A 24,924-nucleotide genomic window follows, 5' to 3' on the forward strand; every position below is an offset into this window, starting at 1 on the left:
ATATTTTACCATTTAAGTTGAAAGTGTTGAATAAGTTACTTGACCTCCTTCAAGAGAACAGACGTGCGGTTTTATTGCTTAACTTGCTGAAAAAACTAACAACTCAAAGTGATTATTAAAGTGATTGAAATGGTATCATTTGTGCAAGCAGATGTTGGAAGCTGAGTATAAACACACTGATTTAGACATACTACTGACTGTTTTTTGAATAGAATCACAATAAATAAACCACATACGGTATTGTGGGACATTTGCTGTTTTATATGTGGATTTGTCCAAAAATTCTATAGTGGGAACAAAAGAAATATATTTAACATTGAACATGTTTCAAATTAGTTAATACTAGTACACATGGTTTGACAAATGGTTAAGTACATTTATATATATTTTTAAAGCTGAGCAGCAAACGTTCTACAAGTCACATCTAGAAGAACATTATATTTATGCTGGCGAAGTTGGTCTACAAAATGCATACAATTTTTAAACGTTTACGTGCATTTATGTATTGTAATTATCGACAGTCTGCCATGTGCACTTTATCACCCTGTAATGAGGAAAACGTGGTTGGTGATATTTTCTTGAATGTAATGATCATACAGGATTTCAAATACAAGACAAAGATGGAATGGCCCCTATTAACAGACAAAAACAATATTTGTAAAAAAAAAAAAATGCTGTAAGTTAAGATTATGCATTGCTTAATGCGTCTTTAAATAGCCATATTAAGAACACCGGACTTTCCAAAACTCTCCTGTGGAAGTCGAGAGGTAATATCAAATAATCAACATCACTTTGACACATTGACCATCAATGAGTTCAAATCCCAGACTGTTAGAGGTCCTCTGTTGTGCTTTTAATGTCAGCTGTTCAAACTTAATCAATTTGACGGTCAAAATAAATCAACCCCAGTGAAACCTTAAATACTGTAATTCACACAGCAAGATCGAGTGTTTATAATGTGCAGCCCAGATATCATCAAGAAGAGAAATTTCTGCAGTGAGCAACTGAATTTTCTTATATCCTATATTTATATTATGTAGTGTTGGTTATGACATGGTTATATTGTTTAAGTGTATGATTATGATGGCACAGGCTGACTACATTATACAGAACACCATTGTATGAAACACTATGCTGACTGAAAAAAAAAACATGTTAAATTACATATAACAAAAATGTAAAAAAAAATTAAATAAGATATAAAACAAAAAAAGTCATAATTTAGGGCAAACACCAAATGCCAGATTTTCACATTCACCAAGTATTTTATATTCAGTCTTATTTGCATTTTCGATTTTTTTCCCCTCGTTTAAAATTCTGGTCTCAATCGAGTTGAAAAACGTCTGATGTCTTATTAAAACTTGGTGTAAAAACTCACAGGGAAGAAAAAAAAAACAAACAAATTAAACACTCGCAACAGAAAGCAAAAAAAAAAGGGGGCAGGACTTAGCATGAAAATCCAAAGTGCCTTAATATTTCTGAACAGATTTGGACTTTGTTTGGACAGGGCAGATTTAATCAACTTTATAACAACATGATGTTGAAATGTGACAGAAAAAGAAATATATATTTCTCTATATAAGAAAGAATACAGCTATTATTGATTATTATTGTTACATTTTAACCTTTATATCATGATATTGGATATATTGAAGTGAACTACGTAGATTAGCTGTCACTAACTAACTAATGAGCTGGCACTAACTGTAATTCAGGAATCAGACAAATGTGTCTAAAAGCTTGTACTGAGAGTGCAGAGAGAGGTACATATAATGAGGCTACCAGCAGAGATGTGGAAATGAAAACAACTCTGTCGAATCAGCCAGTAATCTCAGATGGCTCCGTCACCAGCTTGGACCCGTCCCAAACAGTCTTAAACTGCTCCGGCACAGGAAACTCTCGCTGTTAATACAGAAAGTAGAACCGGTACTTTATTCAAAAGCTGTGTAGCCGATTCATTTCAAACATGCCAATGAAGCGAACAAGTGAAAGTGAATATAAAAGTGTTAACTCACATAATCGTCATCTTCCTGAGGAACCAGAATGTTCATTTCTGAACTCTTGGCACTGACAATCTCACAGTTGAGAGACTCCTTACTCAGGTAAATGTGGCATCCCTCTGTCTTATTCACAGAGATAGTGGGCACTTTCCCCAACACCTAGGTGAAAGACCATCACATTCTGAGACTTTTTTACCAATGCCACCATATGACTATGTACAGTATATTCAGAATTTTATTTAGGCGTCTTTGTTTTCTTCCCATTGTGTTTTTACAAACATCTGCAAAACATAAACCTTAATGGAAGGCACAAATATTTTAGCATTTTTTCCCCAATGTTCTCCCAACATACAGTACCAGTAAAAAGGTTGGACACACCTTCTCAATCAGTGTCTTTATTTATTTATTTTATTAGTATTAGTACATTAATTCTGAAGACATCTATCTATGAAAGAACATGCATCAGATGACCTGGCCTCCACAATCACCCTATTTTAATCCAGTTGAGGTTGTTTGAGATGATTTGGGGAATCTCTGAGAACTTCTGAAGATTGTTGTAAAACCATTCCAGGCGATTACCTCACAAGGATGACTGTGAGAATGCCAAGAGTGTGCAAAGCAAAGGGTGGCTTCAATTTGAAGAATCCAAAAACATATTCTGGTTTATTCTTATTAAACAGGTTTTTGTTTCCTACATAATTCCATAAATGTTCTTTCATAGTTTGGATGTCTTTAGTATTAATGTACAATGTTGAAAATAAAAAATATAAAAAAAAAAAAACCCTGAAGGAGAAGGTGTGTCCAAACATTTGACTAATACTGTAGTCAAACTCAATTCCCATCCATCAGGCTGCTCTTCCATATTGCACAGAAAAGGTGAAGGCTCCATGAAGCATGTGCAGCCAGATGACCATAGAACATTTCGAGTTGTATAGACTAGCTGTAGTACTTCAAGTAATGATACATAAAAGTGGTGGATTCTGACCTGGAGCTGGATGTCTCTGGAGTTGATGATTTCAAAAATGCCAACCACATTCTCAAACACAAGGCCAAGCTTCTTGCAGTTGTCTACACACACACAGAGATAAATCAAAGTTGAAAGACCAGGAGTATGAGGCATTCAGGTCGACATGCAGAGAGCTGGGTTTACTGAATAGGAGTAAAGTGGAACAAAGTAATGTAAAAGGGCTTCACTCACCCACTATAATGGAGTTGACTTTGCCTTTAATCTGGAGTGTGGAGTTGTTGCAGCTAAAGACATAGACCACCTGTTTCAGCTCTGTTTCTTCTATTACCAGATCATGCACCTGTTCCTGATGCTCCTGAAGGCCAGACACACATAAACACAATCAATCACCAACAGTAGAATTGGAAATTATCACCAGAAGCTCCAAATTAAGTACATTATTGACTAAATTAAATATTCATTAATGAGCACTGGTACCATGTACATGTACAGAAGTGAGTACACCCCTCACATTTCGGCAACCATTTTAGTATTTTCATAAGAGATGACACTGTAGAAATGAAACTTGGACATATTTTAGAGTAGCCAATGTGCAGCTTGTACAGCAGTACAGCTTTTCTGTCCTCTGAAAAGAACATACAGCCATTATTGTCTAAATAACTGGCAACAAAATCCTCTTCCACAACCTCTAATCAGCGTCCATCATTACACATTTTATGAAATCCAAAAAGCAAACTGGACTTGCCACTCTCCACTTCTTTCCCTCCAGTTCCAGGACTGGAGATCTTTTCTTAGCTGGTATAGGATTAGATGAGCTGGAAGCTTTCGAAGGAGAAGCCTGGCTTGTTCCACCTTGAGAGCGAAGATTAGGGTTCTTGTGGGTTTTCTGCTCATCACCCACATGCTTCAATCCTAAAAGACAAAACAATTTTTATTATAAAACGTTTGTTTACTAGATTCCGGAGTGCAGTTTTAAGGAATGGAATATGTATTACTTATTTGATGTGGCAACTGCCACATCAGGTAAGATAAACGGCATCACGTAAATGGCAGTGTACGCTGGCAAACGTATGTAGACACAAACTTTACACAAAAATGAGGTCCTCTCCTGCACACCTTTAGTGATGGCCATTCCCTGGTTGAGCTGGGCGAACAGAGCTGAACGCTGCACAGCACTGTTGTCAGGTTTTGGACCTTCGTCTGTGAATGGAGGTGGAGGTGGAGGTGGAGGTGGAGAGCAAGGAGCAGTAGGTTCAGATATAAACAGGGACGAAGGAGCTACAGGACCCTGTAAAAACACTGCAATTAGCTACTGAGAAATACTAAAGTGAATATTTTCAGACTGGATTTTCCTAGGAATTTTATACTGCAACTTGTGTACTTAACAAAAAAATGGCTACAAGCTCAGTAATGGATTCTAAACTTAACAGATTCTTGAAGTCATTTAAATGAGGATGGGTTCCCCTTTTGAGTCTGGTTCCTCTCAAGGTTTCTTCCTCATAACATCTAAGGGAGTTTTTTCTTGCCACAGTCCCCATGGCTGCTCATCAGGGATAAATACACAGTTCACCTTAACTGTTGATTTCTGTAAAGCTGCTTTGAGACAATGTCTGTTGTGAAAAGCACTATAGAAATAAACTTGACTTGACAAACAATAAACAGTGAAAACATGCAGTGAAGAGAGTAAGCTTTGGAAATCTCCCTGGCACACAATGTGAAACTGCTACACGTTGATGTGCCTGTAGGTGGCGTATAGAGCAACACTTTGGACGCTAACACTAACTCTGCCCTAAATGTGAAACTCAGGCCCAGGCACTGTTACAATAATTCACAAGTAATGCTACTATCACTGCTGTAGCTAAAACTACAAAATATTTAAAGTTAAAATGTTATATTCAATTTGCATCATATGTTTATTTCGATTTATTACTATCTATCTATATTTATTAATTTGAGTCACAATAATAGTAATAGCAATAGTAATAAAAGAGCCCTCCTGGCTCAAATAATGGTGTAATAAATAAACATGCAAGCAAGTACATGTTGGTTTTTGTGTCCATTTGTAATTTTCAATTTGTTTACCGTGGAAAAAAATCAATAATTCTATTATAATCCTTTATATTGTGAGTAGTCCTTTTTGTGGAGAGATTTTAAGTACTGGGGTCATCGTATCATTCTGTAGCTCTGTCTGATGTGTTTTGTGCATTTGGGAGACAAAAGGCAAAAACCTTTCTTTGATACATATACATTTATCTTCAGTATCCACTTTATCAAGGCAAATCAAGTCAAATCAACGTGACATTTCGATCCTGATCATGAAGGTGATGGAGCCAGAGTCGGTGATAAGAACACTGGTAGTGAAATGGGAAACCAAAATAGGAAATTGCTCCATGTGAATATGTGATACCCCTGTCGGATACTGGGGGGAAAATCGATGAAGATTGCAACTGAAGTGTAAAAATCTGTACGGTAAATGCACATCATTTTAATATTTAAAAACCTTGGGACATCCCAAGATGTACTTTACATATAGATACACACCACATATACAAGACAGATCTGGAAAGTCTAGAACACTTAAAGGAACTTAATAATGCTTCAGCTTTTATGTTTTGTAATAGAGGAAATATTGACTCAACACACTAAACTGTTGCCTTTAGACATTCCCTTGTTTTCTGCGTTTAACTCTAATGAGAATGAAGCATGTAATAAACTGAAAACCCAAACATAAGGAGGTAAATCAATGTAGAATTGTTTTGAAAAGTTCACTGAATTGACATTATTCAAATGTGTACACTGGTCCCATGTGAATAAACTGAGTTAACATATTAACACAATTTGTTTCTGTACAACCAAAATGATCTGACTGAGTATCTGGAATAAAACCTTGATTGAACCCCACACACCTGAGCTCAGGCTCAAACCCAGGACACTGGTACTGTTTGACAGCAGCTATTTAATGCTACACCTGAACACATTAATCGCCTTTATTTAATACTATAGATTTAGATACTTGTTTTCAGACTTTAGAGACTTTTTAGAGACTTTATCCTTACTTACATTTAATTTAGTATAAGCAGAGAAACCTATTTTGAAGAGAAACAATATTCCCTTGTTTTTAGTATATGAAACCGGAAGACCAGGAACCTCGAAAAATAAATCTGGCACATTATGCATTGTGGATTAAATGTATAGACAGTAGCTTAAACAGCAAATCTGTACAAACAGATGAACGTGAAGCAGTTGGTCACTGTGTTCAATGAGGCACAATTAAGCCTTTTTCCTGTGTCAGCACAGCTGCCATTGACAGTTGCGCACAATCCCCTCTTCAACGCTTACACGACAACAACTGCTACACACACGTCTTTTCTTTTCCAACATAAACAAGCTCACACGCTGCCGTCACTCCAGATAGTTGTGCCGAGTCGCAGGTTCAGAATGAGTTCGCCGGTTGAACCTTAACCTATGATGCCAAAAGGGTCAACTTAAACTTTTACTTAAATGTAACAAGGTCAAAAAATCCACACGTACAGGTAAAAGACTGGGAGTTTATGTGCACACATTGTAGCCTGCAAACATACATAAAGGATGGCAGTTAATATTATGATTGTGGTAAAGTGTTGATTATATGATAGGAGAGTTTAAATTACCCAAGGCGTATGTATGGGAACAGGTGGGTGATCTAAACACACAGTGGGCTTTTGTTGGATGTATTTCTTTGGTAAAACCCTTTCAAAGAGACTCTGAGAGCCACCTGTCTGCAGCACACACTCCATCACACTCTAACCCTTCACAGCAAGAGACAGCTGACACACACAGCTACTGCAAGTTCTCAAGTTTCCAACCACCACACACACTTATTCACCCCCCCCTAAAACATGCACACTTCCCTCACATCATCTCATCACAGATGACAAACAGGAACAAAAACTCAAAAGGCTCAGACTCAGGTATTAACATTCGACTCGGGGGATCTGATCACACTCAGTCAGCTGAGAAGGATAGCTGTTCATCCATGGTGTTTTCATGTGCCACGAATTCGTCTCCACTGACCACTCGTGATCGCATTTCGTCCGTAGCATGGTTGCCCAATCTGCCAAAAGGAACCATGGTGTCTCTTAAAAACAGATGTGGCAATACAGCCAATTCCAAAACTCAATATATTTAGATGTCAGATGACATTTTCTAAACCTTTTTAAACTCCCACATTCTTCTAGCGTATTCTGTGCAGAGCTCATGCTTCCCATCTATTCAAAAATAGTAAATCACATTTATGAATCACATATATAACATTTCCAACCAGAAACTAGGAAAGTAAAACAGAAATATATATATATATATATATATATATATATATATATATATATATATATATATATATATATATATATATACACATACACAGACATATATACATACATATATACACACACACACACACACACACACACACACACACACACACACACACACACACATATATATATATACAGTGAGGAAAATAAGTATTTGAACACCCTGCTATTTTGCAAGTTCTCCCACTTAGAAATCATGGAGGGTCTGAAATTGTCATCGTAGGTGCATGTCCACTGTGAGAGACATAATCTAAAAAAAAAAATCCAGAAATCACAATGTATGATTTTTAACTATTTATTTGTATGATACAGCTGCAAATAAGTATTTGAACACCTGTCTATCAGCTAGAATTCTGACCCTCAAAGACCTGTTAGTCTGCCTTTAAAATGTCCACCTCCACTACATTTATTATCCTAAATTAGATGCACCTTTTTGAGGTCGTTAGCTGCATAAAGACACCTGTCCACCCCATACAATCAGTAAGAATCCAACTACTAACATGGCCAAGACCAAAGAGCTGTCCAAAGACACTAGAGACAAAATTGTACACCTTCACAAGGTTGGAAAGGGCTACGGGGAAATTGCTAAGCAGCTTGGTGAAAAAAGGTCCACTGTTGGAGCAATCATTAGAAAATGGAAGAAGCTAAACATGACTGTCAATCTCCCTCGGACTGGGGCTCCATGCAAGATCTCACCTCGTGGGGTCTCAATGATCCTAAGGAAGGTGAGAAATCAGCCCAGAACTACAGGAGGAGCTGGTCAATGACCTGAAAAGAGCTGGGACCACCGTTTCCAAGGTTACTGTTGGTAATACACTAAGGCGTCATGGTTTGAAATCATGCATGGCACGGAAGGTTCCCCTGCTTAAACCAGCACGCATGTCCAGGCACGTCTTAAGTTTGCCAATGACTATTTGGATGATCCAGAGGAGTCATGGAAGAAAGTCATGTGGTCAGATGAGACCAAAATAGAACTTTTGGGTCATAATTCCACTAAGCGTGTTTGGAGGAAGAAGAATGATGAGTACCATCCAAGAACACCATCCCTACTGTGAAGCATGGCGGTGGTAGCATCATGCTTTGGGTGTGTTTTTCTGCACATGGGACAGGCGACTGCACTGTATTAAGGAGAGGATGACCGGGGCCATGTATTGCGAGATTTTGGGAACAACCTCCTTCCCTCAGTTAGAGCATTGAAGATGGGTCGAGGCTGGGTCTTCCAACATGACAATGACCAAGCACACAGCCAGGATAACCAGGAGTGGCTCTGTAAGAAGCATATCAAGGTTCTGGCGTGGCCTAGCCAGTCTCAGACCTAAACCCAATAGAGAATCTTTGGAGGAGCTCAAACTCCGTGTTTCTCAGCGACAGGCCAGAAACCTGACTGATCTAGAGAAGATCTGTGTGGAGGTGGGCCAAAATCCCTCCTGCAGTGTGTGCAAACCTGGTGAAAAACTACAGGAAATGTTTGACCTCTGTAATTGCAAACAAAGGCTACTGTACCAAATATTAACATTGACTTTCTCAGGTGTTCAAATACTTATTTGCAGCTGTATCATACAAATAAATAGTTAAAAATCATACATTGTGATTTCTGGATTTTTTTTTAGATTATGTCTCTCACAGTGGACATGCACCTCGATGACAATTTCAGACCCTCCATGATTTCTAAGTGGGAGAACTTGCAAAATAGCAGGGTGTTCAAATACTTATTTTCCTCACTGTATGTATGTATATATATATATATATATATATATATATATATATATATATATCTATATATATATATATATATCTATATATATATCTATATATCTATCTATCTATCTATCTATCTATCTATCTATATATATATATATATATATATATATATATATATATATAAAGGAGACCATGTCTCTTTATTGTACATATAAATTTTGTGCCTCTGGAATGATATGTTCAGCAGATATCAGTTGTAAACGGTAATGTCTGGAGATTTATTTGCTCTGAGCTTTCTGACCATTTAAGACAGAATGTAAAATAAACACAAGTGTAAACATAAAATGAAGCAGACTGCTCAAAATTTCCTGCAGCCTTTTTAGGGCAAACTCTGAATGAACAGAACAACTAATAAAACCGGATCCAACCTAATGGTCTTTTATCTAAAAACACTGAAGTACAGAGCACACACTAAAACGAGAATATATGAAGAGAAAGAGAGGTGAAATGGAATAACCCCTAGGAAGGAGTACTCCCAGATGTGTCAGATCTTTTGGGGAGAGTTCCATACAACCAGAAGGCTATCACAGCTCAGATCATCTCTCTAAAGCAGTCCCTTCATGACTAAAAATGGGAAAAAAATCTTTTCTATGTTCAAACTAATCCTCATTTAAAACGCCATGCTAAAAGAAAAACATTTTATGACAGATTCTTGTAATGGTTCCTCTAATTTTCATACTGTTGAAAATGATGGGAAAAGAGACTTTTTTCATTCAAATATTTCTGAAAGTTTCAGTGTGAAATTACTACTCACTGTCTTGCTCCAGACGAGTCCCGTGGTGTGGTGTTGTTTAATAAAAGCCTGCAGGTCAGTCCAGATACTCAGGTAAGAGCGAACCCACTCCACATGGCAAGGGTCACTACAACCGAACCAATATATACACAATATTACTCTTATAAATCAGATTCAGGCTTTAGAACTTCATCGTTTCATTATTTCTTTTACTACATTTATTTTAGATATACATATTAAAAGGTATACAAAATGTAGGACTGAAGTCACCATTATTATAGGTTTGATTTATTATCATTATCTTTGTTAGAAAGGTTTCCTATCTAGCTCCAAGGACCAATTGTAAGGGAGTTTCACTATCTGGTGTGCGCTGATCAGGAGATTGTACTCGTTCCAGCATGTCAGTAAAAACACGGTACAGGATTCAGAACATTCAAGCTTTACTGGGTTTAAAATTGATCATGTGTGATTCTTGTGGTCAATTGCTAGCTGCTGTTCAGTGTTCTGGCCTTTTATACTCTTGATGGAGAACGGCACAGTTTTGTCAGAAATAACTTATCATCATTTGGTAAACTGTATGTCTGCCTCTAGTGGTGAAGCGTGGAAATACAACGGAATGGGAATCCTTTCCTACAATCTTAATTCATTCTATCTTTATATTTGAGATAAACTATTTTTCCAAAAGTATCGGGTCACCTGACCTTTCCTGCTATATGTTATATGCACAAAGCTGGAGGCACTCAATTGTAAAAATGTTTGTCTTTAGATGCACTATAATTAAATTTTGCATTCACTTGACCTTGGAAACCCAAACCTGTTCCAGCATGGCAATGCCCCTGTGCACAAAGTGAGCTCCTTGAAGATATGGTTTAAATGCTTTGGAGAGAAAGCTCTTGAGTGGCCTGCTATAGGGCTCTGATCTCATCCCTACTGAACACCTTTGGGATGAATGTGAATGCTGACTGCACCCCAGGTCTCCTCACTTACATCAGTACCTGCCTTTCGTAACACCCTTGTGGCTTATGAAAACAAATATCCATAAGCACACTCCAAAATCTAGTGGAACATCTTCCCAGAAGATTGGAGGAAATCATAAGAGCAAATTGGGACAAAATGTGGAATGCAATGCTCAAAAATCACATACCATACTTATGACCAGTGACCCAATACCTTTGGCAATATAGTGTATGTTAGGCATCATACAGCTTAGTTTAGACTGAAATTTATGGTGCTGTTTTGGTGTCTAATATTTAATAAGAAATTCATAAATGCGGCCTGCAAACTTTGCAACATCCATCAAATTCTTATAATGTGTGTTATGATCCAGTGAAAACTTACATGTCTTTGTAGTCTTTCAGGACTCTGTTGGTGTAGAATATAGCGGCATCGTTCATCTCCTTCACGTAGGGCCCTGGTTTCTGATTCTTAACAGATAACAGATAACAGCATTGTTATGTGCTTCAAAGTTGTTAAAAGATCTAGTACTGTAAATACTAAGCACTGAAAAAAGGAATCAGTAATATGTGTAATCAGTGTCCCAGCTCAGACACAGAAGGGCACTTATGAGGCAAAAGTGTAAAAGGTTTACACCACTGGCACAGCTGCAGACTAGTGTAAACTATATCATGAGGACATAAGAAGTTTTGATTAGCTAATATACACATCTTTCAGGAAAGTAGTATAGCAACAGATGGACTTGACAGAGTCCAGATCATACACGGTGCAGTAAGTCAGTGAAAAGGATTAGGTGAAATAAAATACTCAGAAGAGAAGCCACGCACAGATATTTCAGTCTACTGTAAATATTGATCAATAGTCTTGTCATTCGATTGCATGAACACTGAACACTGAAGCGGATGTGGAAATAATGCATTCTTTTGTGATTCAGCAACCTTAAAAGGCTAAGAAAAATTAATGTGAGCGAGATGACAAGGCCATGACTAGTTCTAAAGCTGCAGATGAACAGTTCTTATTATCCTTCCAGCAAAAAAATCTTCAATGATCCTCCCCAAAGTCCATGCAGACTAAAACTGCACAGCTCCCAAGATGCCTTTGGCATGTTGCAAAAAAAAAAAATTAACCGTATTTTCGCAGACTTCCCAAGCTTGGTGAACATACTGGAGAGGATTTTGTTCATTTGCAATCTGGATTTTTTGCTCAAAGTGGAATTTTTTTTAAATTGAATTGTTAAATAACTTTGCTTACTTTATTTAACGTCTAAAGCGTGTATAGAAAGAATTTAAAATATACCAATATAATTTGAACAGCTCTAATCTAAAACTCTAGGCTTAAATAAACTTTCATATAATAATCTCAGTGAGATTTATTGCCTAACCGTTCTTTTATTCTATATAACCTTTCTTGCTAAATCTGCTTTGAACACTAAGCAATCAAAGGTATCTGTGAGCTACAGAGCTATATGCCAAGTGTAATGTTAGAGCTCTCCACCAAGTGCATTTCGCTGTCTTATGATGTTGCTAGAGCAGCAGTGTGATGTGGTAGCAAGCTTAATGCGTTCGAGAAAGCCTGGGGTGAATTAAACACACGTTACAATAATTGTCCAGGGTCAGAGTGGGAATATTTAACTGATAGCGTATGTCAACTTTTTTCCCCTCCCAGATTATAAATTGTGTAATTCAATAGATTCAGCTAATGAGTAGGAATTAAAAATGACTAGATTAGAAGAAAAATAGCAAGAACCTAATATCAAAGAGGTAAGATTGATTATTTTCACACACAATCCCAACTCAAATCTAACACGCTTGTGTATAGTGTCACAGAACATACTAGTGCCACTCACCACTGCCACCCATCCCAGGGCAGGAATGCTCTCACTGACAGCAGACAGGTGGTTAAACAGATGACTGCCACGGTTTTTCTCTCTGAAATTCTGGATCTGCCCAATCTGCTCTGAAATGGGTCTGAGCAGATCTGCCAGCTCTGTCTGATTAAAGAAGAACACACATACACAATTTTTAAACAAATAATTAAAAAAAAAAGCATGTGAAGAAATGATGAAAACTATTTGGCCACAATTTGGAACAGTTAAATAACATTATGGAGCATTGCACTTTCATTGCCAAAGCAAACAAAGAATGATGAAGCGAATCGAACAGATCCTGAATGAGCTTCTAAGCGAGGGAGCGCTTTTCCAGTGTATCGTCCAGACAGCGGCAGTTCCCTCATATCCAGCATTCCAGCTGTGCATAGGGAGATCCCAATGGCCTTGTAAGGCCTTGCACAGCCCCAATGTTTAAAGTCCACCTCAGCATAATAGAGAGGACAAGAACACAATGTTTCTTTTATAATGTCTAATATCTATGTGCTGTATTGTGTATTGCTGCATGTGTTTGAGTTGTTGCTATATCAACCATTCATTTATTTTACCTTAACAGCTACACGGTAACTGGATTTCACAGTGTTGTTTTTTTTTCTTTCTTTTCTTCAGATCACAAAAGCAGTATTTTTCTAGGCTTTTTTTATGTATACACTATTTGTGAATAAACATATTGCAACATACGTAAGCATGAATAAATGCAACAATGGTGCTCCCAAAGACAAATACTATATTTCCCTACACTACAGTATGTTACTATAGCTATTGGTTAAGCTGTTGTTTTGTGAAGGCGTATACTGATAAATAAAAGCATGCAGCAGGGTTTCTTCACCAAACAGCATGTGCATGACTCTCATTTCTGAACATTGAGAGAGCCCTTTCAAACTTCACAAGGACATTACGTTTATTATTAAATCAGAATCGGTAGATGCTATGTAAATATTCGAAATGGAGCATACAAATAATACCAGGAGCTTCTCAGAGTATCAAAGATCGAAGCTGCAACTTCAAGAAACCAAGTGTGGAAAAAAGGATCACTCAGAGGCTGTAGATTATTAGTGTATGACAATAGTTCTGGCTGAATACATTATATTAACACTGTTTCCGACGCACTATTGTGTCTAAATTAACAAGTCTATACAGCCTATAGTAACAAGACCTGAAGTTTTTTAAACTGTATGAATCTTGGTGTCTTTAAAGCTGCAGAAGAGCTTTTACACATCCTAGGAACATAGACTACTATTACTTTTCCATTATCCACTTCAAGAGAGAAAGAAAAAGAAAGTGATGAAAGGAATGTTTGTAGATACCATAATATGTGATAAAATTAAGATTATATTCCATATAACCTTTAAAATGATCTACAGTATCACTCTAAAATCAAATGTCATTCTTTCTATCATTCTTTAAAAAAAAAAAAAAAAAAAAAAGTCACTGTTCTTCAGGTCTTCCAAACAGTGGGCTTTTATAGAAAAATGATCATTTTTCAACAATCATTTTCCAGAAATGCTTCGTAAATGTTTTATTCTTAACTTATTGATTATATGTCTATTGCAGGTAGTGAAAAGAAAAAAAACCAATATTGACTATCTTCTACAAACACCTTCTCCTAGTACAAGTGCTCCCCAAAGTTTGCTTTAAGAAACTCAGATGGGAGTAAATATATATTGTAGATATCTTTTATACACCATTCTGAAGAGAGGAAGCTAGGTAGGCATGTTTGAATGACGACATTGAGAATTCCAGTTCTAGTTTTTCTAGACCCACTTGTGAAAGTGTGAACATTACAAACTGTATCTTTAACAACAGAAATGACCTTGATGTTAACTTAAAATTAACTCCTTGACTGAGGGGGCTTGAGATCGTATCAGTTCCATTAGGAAGCCTGTGAGGGAATTATAAAGAGTAACAGCTGTGCTCGCTAAAATGTGGCCCATACAAACACTCCAGCATCCACTGACAGGCCCGTCACTTGACCAAGGCCACGGACACACAGCAGCTCAAATATAGAACATGACCATAAAAAGCCACAGAATGCAACCTCAGCCCCACACACAAACACAGAGAGAGAGAGAGAGAGAGAGAGAGAGAGAGAGAGAGAGAGAGAGAGAGAGAGAGGGGGGGGGCTTGGTGCTTTCCAGCAGAATCACAATGTTAGCATGATTTGAACACTAGACTGTGTGTGTGTGTGTGTGTGTGTGTGTGTGTGCATGTGGTTGAACAGATACTATTTAAATTTATGGACTAGGGCAGTAAAAAATATAAAACAGAAATATATCACACACATAGTGGACGTATGCGGCTTTGGGTATTCTACGGAGCACAGTTCACTCCCAAGTGTTTTTTGGGCACATCAAATTCAGAGTATTTTTTTTCCATTCAGGTCTGTGGGAATCAGAGTTTAAAATTATCTTTGTAGCTCCCCTGTGACTGGCTACTTGCTTTCCAAAATTAGTAGCTGGTCACTAGCCAAATGTATTATTACTGAAAAAAACATGCTGTGTGTGTCGCCATTTTTCAATCCGGCTAAATTAAGTAGATGCTATTTAATGCTAGCACCGAGCTACTTTCAAAACTAACATATACATACATATGATATACATACACATACATACATACATACATACATACATATATATGTGTGTGTATGTTATATACACACAAACACACACACACACACACACACACACAGAGAGCTGGTAAAATAAGTATTGTACAGGTCACCATTTTTTTTAAAGTACATTTATTCTTAAGGTGCTATTGACAGTTTTTACCAGATGTTGGAACAGCCCATGAAATTTACTCATACAAAGATATCAAACCATAAGTGTACATAAATTAAGCTGTGTAATAATGTGAAATGACAGGGAAAAAGTACTGAATACGCTTACTGAAATGTATTTAATACTTCGTACAAAAGCCTTTGTTGGTAATGACGGCTTCATGACGCCTCCAGTATGGAGAAACTCGTTGCATGCATTGCTCAGGTGTGATTTTGGCCCATTCTTCTACACAAACATTCTTCAAAACCTGTAGGTTCCATAGGCCTCTTCTATGAACTCTGATCTTAAGTTCTTTCCATAGATATTCAATTGGATTCAAGTCAGGTGATTGGCTGGGCCATTTTAGCAGCTTTAATTTTCGTTCTCTGAAACCAATTTAAAGTTTCCTTGGCTATGTGTTTGGGATCATTGTCTTGCTGAAATGTCCACACTCGTTTCGTCTTCATCATCCTGGTAGATGGCAGCAGCTTTTTATCAAGAATGTCTCAGTACATTTTTCCATTCATCCTTTCTTCAAATATCCTTCAAAGTTTGCCAGTACCATATACTGAAAAACAGCCCCCCACCATGATGTTCCCACCTCCAAACTTCACTATTGGTATGCTGTTTTTGTGGAGATGTTCAGTGCCATTTGTCCTCCAAATATAGTGTGTGTTATGGCATCCAAAGAGTTCAATTTTGGTCACATCTGACAAGACTTTATTCTCCCAGTATTTCACAGGTTTGTCCAAATGTTGGGTGCATTACTTATTGTTTTCTTTAAAACAAATGTACCTGCTGATTCCAGGTCTTTCTGAAGCTCTCCACAAGTGGTCCTTGGCTCTTGGACAACTCTTCTGAAATTCTTTTTACTCCTCTGTCAGACATCTTGCAAGAAGCACCTGGTCATGGCCGGTTATGGTGAAATGATGTTCTTTCCATGTCCAGATTATGGCCCCAACAGTGCTCACTGGAACATTCAGAAGTTTAGAAATCCTTCTGTAACCAACACCAATCAGTATGTTTTGCAACAATAAGTCTACAAAGGTCTTAAGTGAGCTCTTTGCTTTTACTCATCATGTGATGTTTCTTGTGTGACAATATTGGTAATGGGACACCTATTATATAGTTGGGACTGAACCAGCTGATATTAATTTGCACCGGCACGGGGCAGGACTGCTTTCTAATTAGTGATTGATTTCAGCTGGTGTCTTAGCTTTCCATACGTGGAATACACATTTTTGTTGAGAGGTAGAGCTTGTGGTAGTGTGGTAATATACCTGGAAAAGTATTTTTCAGAGTCAATTTAAAGCCCTAGAGGAACTGATACAGATCAACCCCACATCTTAGACACCACCTAATCCTAGGTGGGGCCGCAGTGGATCAGAGTATATGCCTGCAGTATACACAGATTCATGCTAATTTACACATAAGATGTGTATGTATGTGTTTGGATAAAACCTGTACAGCCATAGGGGAAAACATCAGAAAATCTGTGGAGATGTGAGGCAGATATGATACCCACTGTTCCACGATGAACTCTTCTTAGCCCCCACATTACATTTCAACAATGATTGTTTCAAAACACAGCAATGTTACAACACTTTAAAACACACTCAAAATTTCAAAAGGTCCGAATGTCTGAGACCACATTAAAAACTGAATTTGAAATGGGAATTTAAAATGGGAAATAAACAGTTTAAAAATGTACACGATTTTTAAAGAAAAGAAACGGTTCAATATCTTGGATATTCAAGATTCTGTCTAGGTCTATAATTAAAGTTAAACTAATATATGAATCAATTTACCTGCTATGTACAAAAGGCCAGATGTTCCGAGTCTTATCCCTTTTTTTTGGAGCACATGTTTAGACGACACTGCTGGATTTGAACCAACATGGTCTGTCAGGTTTTACACAAACCCCATTCCAGTGTAAATTTAAGTGAATGCTGTTATTAAAGGAGGACAAACCAAACTACTGCTGATAATAGAATTTGTAATACAGAAGCAAAATGAAAGCATTTATACTAGTGGTCTCAGGTTTTATGTATGTATATGTATGTAGATGATACGTGGTGGATGTGTGTGTCTGGAAGCAGTGAGTAACAGGCTTTCATAAGTAACTCTTCAGTCATAAATACACTGACTGCAATTTTGTCATGCAGAAAAAGGCGCTTTAGATTTATTCTTTCCAAAAAACATTGGATGTAGTTTTAAATCATCTACTGTGTAAAATTGTTTCAATATTTATGACATACAGCTTTTCAGGAGTCACTGAGACAAATGTTCTGTCTTATTAATATTATCATTTGGCAACTTTAAAAAAAAAAAAAAAAAAAAAAAAAGGAAGTAAACATAATGATGAAACCTCCTAATCCATCTCTTCAAAAAAACATCAATTAGCTCTGAGCTAACACTTCCCACGGACGACACAAACCAAAGTCCAATAGAATGACATCAGACTGGCCGTCAGACTTCCCCTCGGGGCTGCCGTCTGAAGCATTGGGAATGTGTTGCATTGGCGTTCTTTTAAACAGGGGAAGTAATCCCTGTGTACACAGACACCAATGTCGCATGGATGACTACATAAGCTCCGAACCATATGGAAAAGAGTTCTTTACAGTAGAATAAACCGGGATGAAATCTCACTCAAAGGCATTGTAACCTTCAATGTCTAGATAAGTATCTGTAGGGCTTGAAGAATGTGTGTAATTCACATGCACAACTGATTATGTAACATTTGATTGGCATTACTGATAAGCATGCCTGATAACTACGGTCACAGTGAAAGGGTCCAGGTAAAATAAATACTCAGGGCCATTCACCAGTCCTGGATGTCCTTTAAAAGCAGCCAATACAATCTTCAGCTCACGTATTGGTTTTTGTAAATGAGATTTATTGTTTATATTGCTCGTCATTGCAGCTTTGTCCGTTCCTTTTTCAGTGGTTTTGGAAACATTTTTATCTACAATTCTTACAGCCGCCTCACAGCTCCCACAGTTCCCAGTTTATTCCTGACCTTGGGGTATTGTCTGCAAGAAATTTTGCATGTTCTCCTAATGCATTTGCAGGTTTCACTCTAAATTGCACTCTAATGTGCTATGGTATTAAAAAAAGTGAGTTTACACCATATGCATCCTGGCTTGTGTCGAGTGTTCCTGCTATAGACACCGGATTCTCCAAAACTCTTAACAGGATCTAAAACCCCTGACTAATAACGAATGAGCTTATACATACATTTATTGGCACTTTTATGAAGTACACACGTGTTAAAATGGATTGCCACCACCCAAATAACTACCTATCCAACTCATAAACATGACCAGTAAATTGAAGCAGTGGGTAAACATACATTATAAACTGGCAAATGAGTGTGAGTTTGAGTGGTAGTTTTCTATAAGTAAGTCATCTTCATTAGCATGTGGACTGCTGCTGTGAGAGCGCACAGTAAAGTGGTCATTTACTTTCTCCATTATTGCCACCACATTAGACTACTAATCATGTGGGCTTCAGGTAGATTCGAATGTTACTCTCTTTAATATGACAAAATATGCTACATAAAATGCTAGCATAGAGTTCATTACCATTAATATTCATGCTTACTTGTGAAGGCTCTTGGTGTGTGGAGGCCAGTTTAAGGAAAATCTTCTGTACCTGCAGGGCATTGTGTACCATCTCAGCCTGTTGAATAAAAACATACATTTAAACACCCAAAAGACATGCGTGAGGAACTGCAAACTACAAAATGATGTACTGTATAATCTCTAAGGCAGAGTTTAACAGAAGTATGCTAAACCCAATACAAACCTATTAATCAAATGGTGATTCACACAGACATCTTACAGAAATAAGGAATGTTAAATAAAACATTAACCACATTTCTGTATACATTTGAAGCTGCATTACCTACAATTTATGCAAGGTCTTCTTATGTGCTACACACATTCACCCTCATAACACCGCCACCACCCACCCACACTCACACGTGCAAACGCACACACTGGGAAAGATCCAAAGATGCATGTTTGGGAAAATGGAGAGGTGGAACCCAGAGGCCTGTTTCACCGTAAAAGGAAATGACTGTACGGGACAAAAACAAACTCCCACCCATGATTTAGCACTGATGTGAGGGCAGAATTAGCAAATGTCACCTTTGTGGCACAGAAGTCATGGGAGACAAAACACAGTCTCTTGTCATTTTAATTTCAAAAGTGCCTGAACATTTCCAGGTGTTTAAATGTTCACAGCTGAAATTCAAAACTGTCTTCCATTCAAATAGTTTACAATGTACAGGTTTTTCATTCTTTTGTCAGTACTTTCCTATACATGGTATCAAAAAATTCATATACAATAGGCAGAAAATGTACGCAGACCTGCAGCAGCAAAAATAAACGAGAATCAGGGTTTTTTGAGACCGAATATGAAAAAAAAAACTCTGATAAAATGAAAGTGAAGACAGCGGCTTTCCGCCACTTGGCATCTACAGATAAATTAATGGATTCATTATGTTAGTTTCTACTGTGTTGTTTCTCAGAGTATTCTAAATGTCATTATTCAAAATAAAGCTGTAGGTTTGATGATAACAACAGAGACACAATTTAATAAAACTGTCACCTTATTATTTCAGTTCTAGATCAGATTTCCTGGGATTAAGTCACTTAGTGAAAAAATGTCTAAATGTCATAAGGGTAAAATGACAAGTAGAGCAGAGCTGTGAGTAAAAGTGGCGAGTCCTCAAGCAAGAACTTTGTTTAAATCTGTTAAATGAACTTGGAATTTTGGAGATGTTTATTTGGATCAGTTAACTATACTATAGAATCATAGGTTTTGTATGATTTGTATATATTACAGCTGTCAATTTACCCTGAATAGACAAATGTTTGTGGACACTGACCCATTACACCCATATGTGTTCTTTCCCCAAACTGTAGAAGAAGCAGGAACATTACAATTCAATTTTACTGCAACTAAGAATCCTGTTTCTTAGTTCTCTGCAGTTAATCCTGTTCTCTTAGCTCTCATGCTCTCTGTTTCAGCATGAGAGCTTCATGAAGACATTGTTTGAGAATTTTTTTGTGTAAAAGAACTTAAGTGTCCTGAACAGATCCTTGACCTCAATCTCACTGAACACATTTGAGATGAAATGGAACACTGACTGACCCTGGACCACTTCACCCAACATCATTGCTTGACCTCAATAATGCTCTTGTGTCTGAATGATCACAAATCCCCCACAGCCACACTCCAAAAAGTAGTGAAAAGCAATACAAACGAGTGGAATTTATTATGACAGCAACGCGGGGGGAAATAGCTCATTAGATGCACATAAGAATATGATGATCAGGTGTCTTCAAACTGGTGGACATACAGTATATTTTGTAATTATTTATATACACATAGACGAACTCCTGTACATACATGCTGTGCCACATCTCCTCCAATAATCTGGCTGTTCTTCAAGTATTCAGCCAGAGGGCCTTTCAGCAAATGGTCAAACGCATCCATGCACTGAGATTCACCTTGATATTGAAGAGAGCTCACAGTTACTACACCAGAAAATGTAACATAGAAAATACAACAGTAAACCCTTCGGGAGCAAAAAATGAACTAAAAAACATAATTAAAAATGCATTAGCTTACTGTTCTCTCAATACATTAGTGTGGAAAGGTGTTTGCTAAATATCAAATGTTGTCTCACAACCATTTCGGTGAACACACATTTTTGTTTTCCAAAGCCTAGTGTTTAAATGTCATATTTATAATGTAGTGACTCAATAGTTTCAATCTAGTTTGCAGCGAAAGCACACAGTTTTGTGACTCCCCCTGAGAAACACTTTTGCTAACATTTGTTACTGAATGTATAGTATGTATGTAGGCTCATTATGGTACCATTAAATCCATTGATTTCGCCATTGGACAAGCTCCCAGAGCAACCCTGAAGCTTGGCTGAAACCGCCTCGAGCCGAATCACAGCCTGTTCCAGTCGCTCAACTAGTGCTTCCATAGCGATCGAAGCCTATAAAAAGATACAAATGTTAGTCACATTCATTCTCTATCCATGAGAGTAACAGCATGAAACTGTACACACATAAAATAATCACTGCAAATACTACTACAAGTAAATACATGAGGGCTAAAATATTTGTCTTTAAAGCATTACACTGGGAAAAGAAGTGAAATAGTGTATACTGGCTGGAGTATCTTTTAAACAGCCACACCTTCACTGCTCAGGAGGAATGTAACAGGCAAATCAATTACATGTTAAAAATCAAAGCCAATACAGAGTGCAGAACAACACTGTGTCTGTGCTACGACAAAACATGACCCTGTATGACACTTTGCTTCTGAGCCTTTTTGTGAAAATGAGCTACAAAAGCTACAAAATGATATATAAGGTAAGCTTCATGAACTCAGATGACTTTTTAGCTATTTATCATAGCTGCTTAAATGGGTATGATCGATATTATAAAGGGTTTGAAAAAGGAAGACAATTTGGAATTATTCCAATGTATGTATTCCAACATGTTCTAATATCTGCATCTTCATATCAGACATTTACTCTTTGTTTACTCAAAGCTAAAATGCTGAATGCTGTTCAGTGGAAAATGGAAACTGTCCACAATTAACCCTTAGTTTTCCTCAAGTTGAAAAAACGTATGCAATTAAACATAAAATTTGTATTTGAAAAAGAGCTGGAAATTGCTACAGTTCACTGAAGAAGACGATCAATTGTTTTAAAGCACTTTTTTGAATTGTACTGTGAATATTGTCTTTGTATAATGTATTTATCAAGTATTAATGAGATTTTAAAACATTTTCCTTTTGCCTTATTAAAATGTATTTATTAATTAATTCATTATTGACATTTTTCATATTCAAACAAACCAATATCAAGAAGGCTACAATGGCTAAATGTGCACGTTTCATTTTTCAGAGATTGTACTTTTCCATATTTAGATCGTCTTATCTGCCTTGTCTTTTTTCTCACTGTATTAAAACAACTGCAGATATTAAAGAGTGAATAATTAGCTTTTATATTTTCAAGCTGCTCCATATCAGCATTACATTACAATTTACTCTTTATTCAAGTTTAATTCAGTCAGTTGTTCGTCTCTAAAGTGTTCAGTGGAGCTTGACAGAGTCATATTTTAGTATCACTAATAAATAATTCATATTTTATGGGAAACAGCAATATCAGCAAAAACACATTTAACAAGTCAATATAGAGACTTGTGTGGAAGAAGCAGAGGCCAAAAAGAGAATATGCTACTCCAGTCCCTCTCATTAGGAAAGAAATGTAATCATGTAACCCCACCAGGGTCAAGTCATGGACTCGAGGCGCAATCATATCAATTTAGGGAACTTTTACAAAATGGAAGTTCTGATGTATGAGTGATATCAGACAAAGCTTATTCAATGAACAGAAAAAATGTTATACTACTTTATAAATCTGTACTGAACTGATATAACTGGGCCAACCTGACCTCACAGTGGGAACCCCAATAGATCTATGAAAGATAGCCAAGGGATCTGTAATCTTTTTTTTTATTTCATTTTAATATATATTCGTTTTGTTTTATTCTATTCGACTTGTTACATTAATAACTCAAAGTCAAGTATGCTTATGAATAATGTCAACAAAATGTCAACGTACTACTAATACTTTTTATAAAGTGTATTCTTTACAACTTTTAAATATGTCTTAAATAATGAGCCTAATGTCTAAACAGTTGAATTACGCTCATAAAATGATACTATATCGATAGTGAAATTATTTAATGACAGGCATCTGAGGAGCTCTGGTCTAAAATATTCAGCTCTCTGATTTGTCTCTTGCTCTCAGAGATTCGTCAGCAGTAATTAATAGTGACCCGGTGTGGAAATGCAAACGTCATCCTGTAAAGTCTCTGGAGAATTCTCCCTGACATGCCAAATGCCTGACCTGGGCCTCAGGAACTATTTCAGAGATAGTAGAAACCCATAGCAGAGCAAACACACAGTTTCAAGTTCAAGAACATGAAGTATACTAGACATGTGAGAAAGATCAGGATCCAAGCTATTGTTCATAAACTTGCACTGGAATACAGGTTGCAAGTTAAAAGAAAAGGTTTGTGTTTAAATTGAGTTAAAGCTAAATGAATATAAAAATCCTACATAAGCTTACGAAAGCATCAGTTAGTTAGTACAAGCCACAGGCTGAAAATGACACAGCTGGGTTGAAGTAAAAATTCCAGAGTATGAACAAGTTCATTTTTTGGCTTTTTTGAGAAGTTGTGTATGTACAAACTAGGTTTGAGTGCAAGTTATCAAGCTAGCTGTATTAACCTCATGGATGCAAGGGGGAAAAAAAAAGAAAAAAAGAAATAGAAATCAAATATTATGTTCCACATTTAATTTCCCCAGTAAACTAATAGTGTACCCCCTCTCCCAGCAGTCACCATGGTTCTGTCCTGCTACTGAAAATGTGTTTACTGTTCATTCATCAAGTATGAATACATCTCAAGAAGCATAGAGAGACGGTTTGAAAAGCACTGCATGGATCTATCCATTTGGAGACTTAGTTGCATTTCATAATTCATTCATTTATTCCATCATGTTTCAGCTTTCAAGCCTGCAACATTTGTGAGCTCTTGCTGAGACTGTTAATACACTTGACACACTGGTTGATTCATAAAACAAAGTGAAAAAAAGATATGATTGTTAAGGCATTTAAATGGTCTTAAAAACTAATGATTCATCAGAAAATGAGCAAGAATAAAACTAATTCACTCCTCAGACCTCCTGTACCAATATTTTCCTAGTTTACTTTTTTTTTTTTTTTTTTGGGGGCTAGAAACAGATCATTTCATCTTCAGGGGTCTATGCACATCTAAAATTCATCCCACAAACACCATGTGGGATTCAGCAACTTATTCAAATGAATTTGAACACATTAGAAAGGCAGGAAAGACGATATGCACCTTCATTTATATGCATTACTTTATAGAATTATGTTTTTTGATCAGATTTGTGACAATAAAAAAATAGGAAAAAAATGACAGATATAAAGTATTCTGCCATCAAGGAATTAAAGCAAGTCAATAATCAGAGCACACAAAATATTGAAAATTGATATTGAAAATGCAAGCTACCTGGGATTTTGAAAAATGCATGATAAATCTGATCATAAAAGGCTACAGAAGATACACATGATCACTCAAAGCTGTCTGATCGCTGGGGTCTTCTTGCCTTTGCCTGACCAACATACCGAATGAAGTGCGCGCGCCTCCCCTCTGCTCCATTATCTGCCAGGTCTAGACCTTGCTACTCTTTTAGGTTTGATTTTATTTATTTATCTATTAAAGAAATGCCTTTACCTTTGGCAGAAGTATGTCCGTTTGCGTTTATCTCCACGTTTTCCTTGAAATGGCCGGATCTATTATTCGGCTCCTGTCCGAATAGGCACTGCAGCTCCCAGCCTCCCTGTGCCCCGGTAGCGTAGCGGCGCTCACACTTCCGGGATCTCCAAAT

The 24,924-nt window shown here is 37.0% G+C and overlaps 1 protein-coding gene across 1 annotated transcript; it reads right to left on the minus strand.

The window, feature by feature from the left end:
- Positions 1–831: 831 nt before the first annotated feature.
- Positions 832–24,924, minus strand: cap2 (cyclase associated actin cytoskeleton regulatory protein 2). The gene is made up of 13 exons (XM_046834898.1): positions 24,771–24,924; positions 21,304–21,430; positions 20,833–20,933; positions 19,018–19,095; positions 12,617–12,760; positions 11,155–11,240; positions 9,838–9,943; positions 4,084–4,255; positions 3,713–3,879; positions 3,199–3,322; positions 2,986–3,068; positions 2,016–2,159; positions 832–1,902 (listed from the first exon to the last, which is right to left on the minus strand). The coding sequence occupies exons 2-13, from the start codon at positions 21,416–21,418 to the stop codon at positions 1,819–1,821; spliced, it is 1,404 nt and encodes a 467-aa protein (XP_046690854.1). The 5' UTR covers positions 21,419–21,430; positions 24,771–24,924; the 3' UTR covers positions 832–1,818.

The sequence above is a fragment of the Silurus meridionalis genome, chromosome 22, assembly GCF_014805685.1.
Source record: "Silurus meridionalis isolate SWU-2019-XX chromosome 22, ASM1480568v1, whole genome shotgun sequence".
Classification (NCBI taxonomy): Eukaryota; Metazoa; Chordata; class Actinopteri; order Siluriformes; family Siluridae; genus Silurus; species Silurus meridionalis.

What these genes read in the sequence shown, in the direction of transcription:
- cap2 (XM_046834898.1), bottom strand. Translation starts at nt 21,418, where the DNA reads ATGGAAGCACTAGTTGAGCGACTGGAACAGGCTGTGATTCGGCTCGAG. An exon ending in AGTCAACTCCATTATAGTGG is followed by an intron (nt 3,069 to 3,198) that starts GTGAGTGAAGCC and finishes GTGTGTGTGTAG; the next exon opens with ACAACTGCAAGAAGCTTGGC. An exon ending in CCAGAGACATCCAGCTCCAG is followed by an intron (nt 2,160 to 2,985) that starts GTCAGAATCCAC and finishes TCTTTCACCTAG; the next exon opens with GTGTTGGGGAAAGTGCCCAC.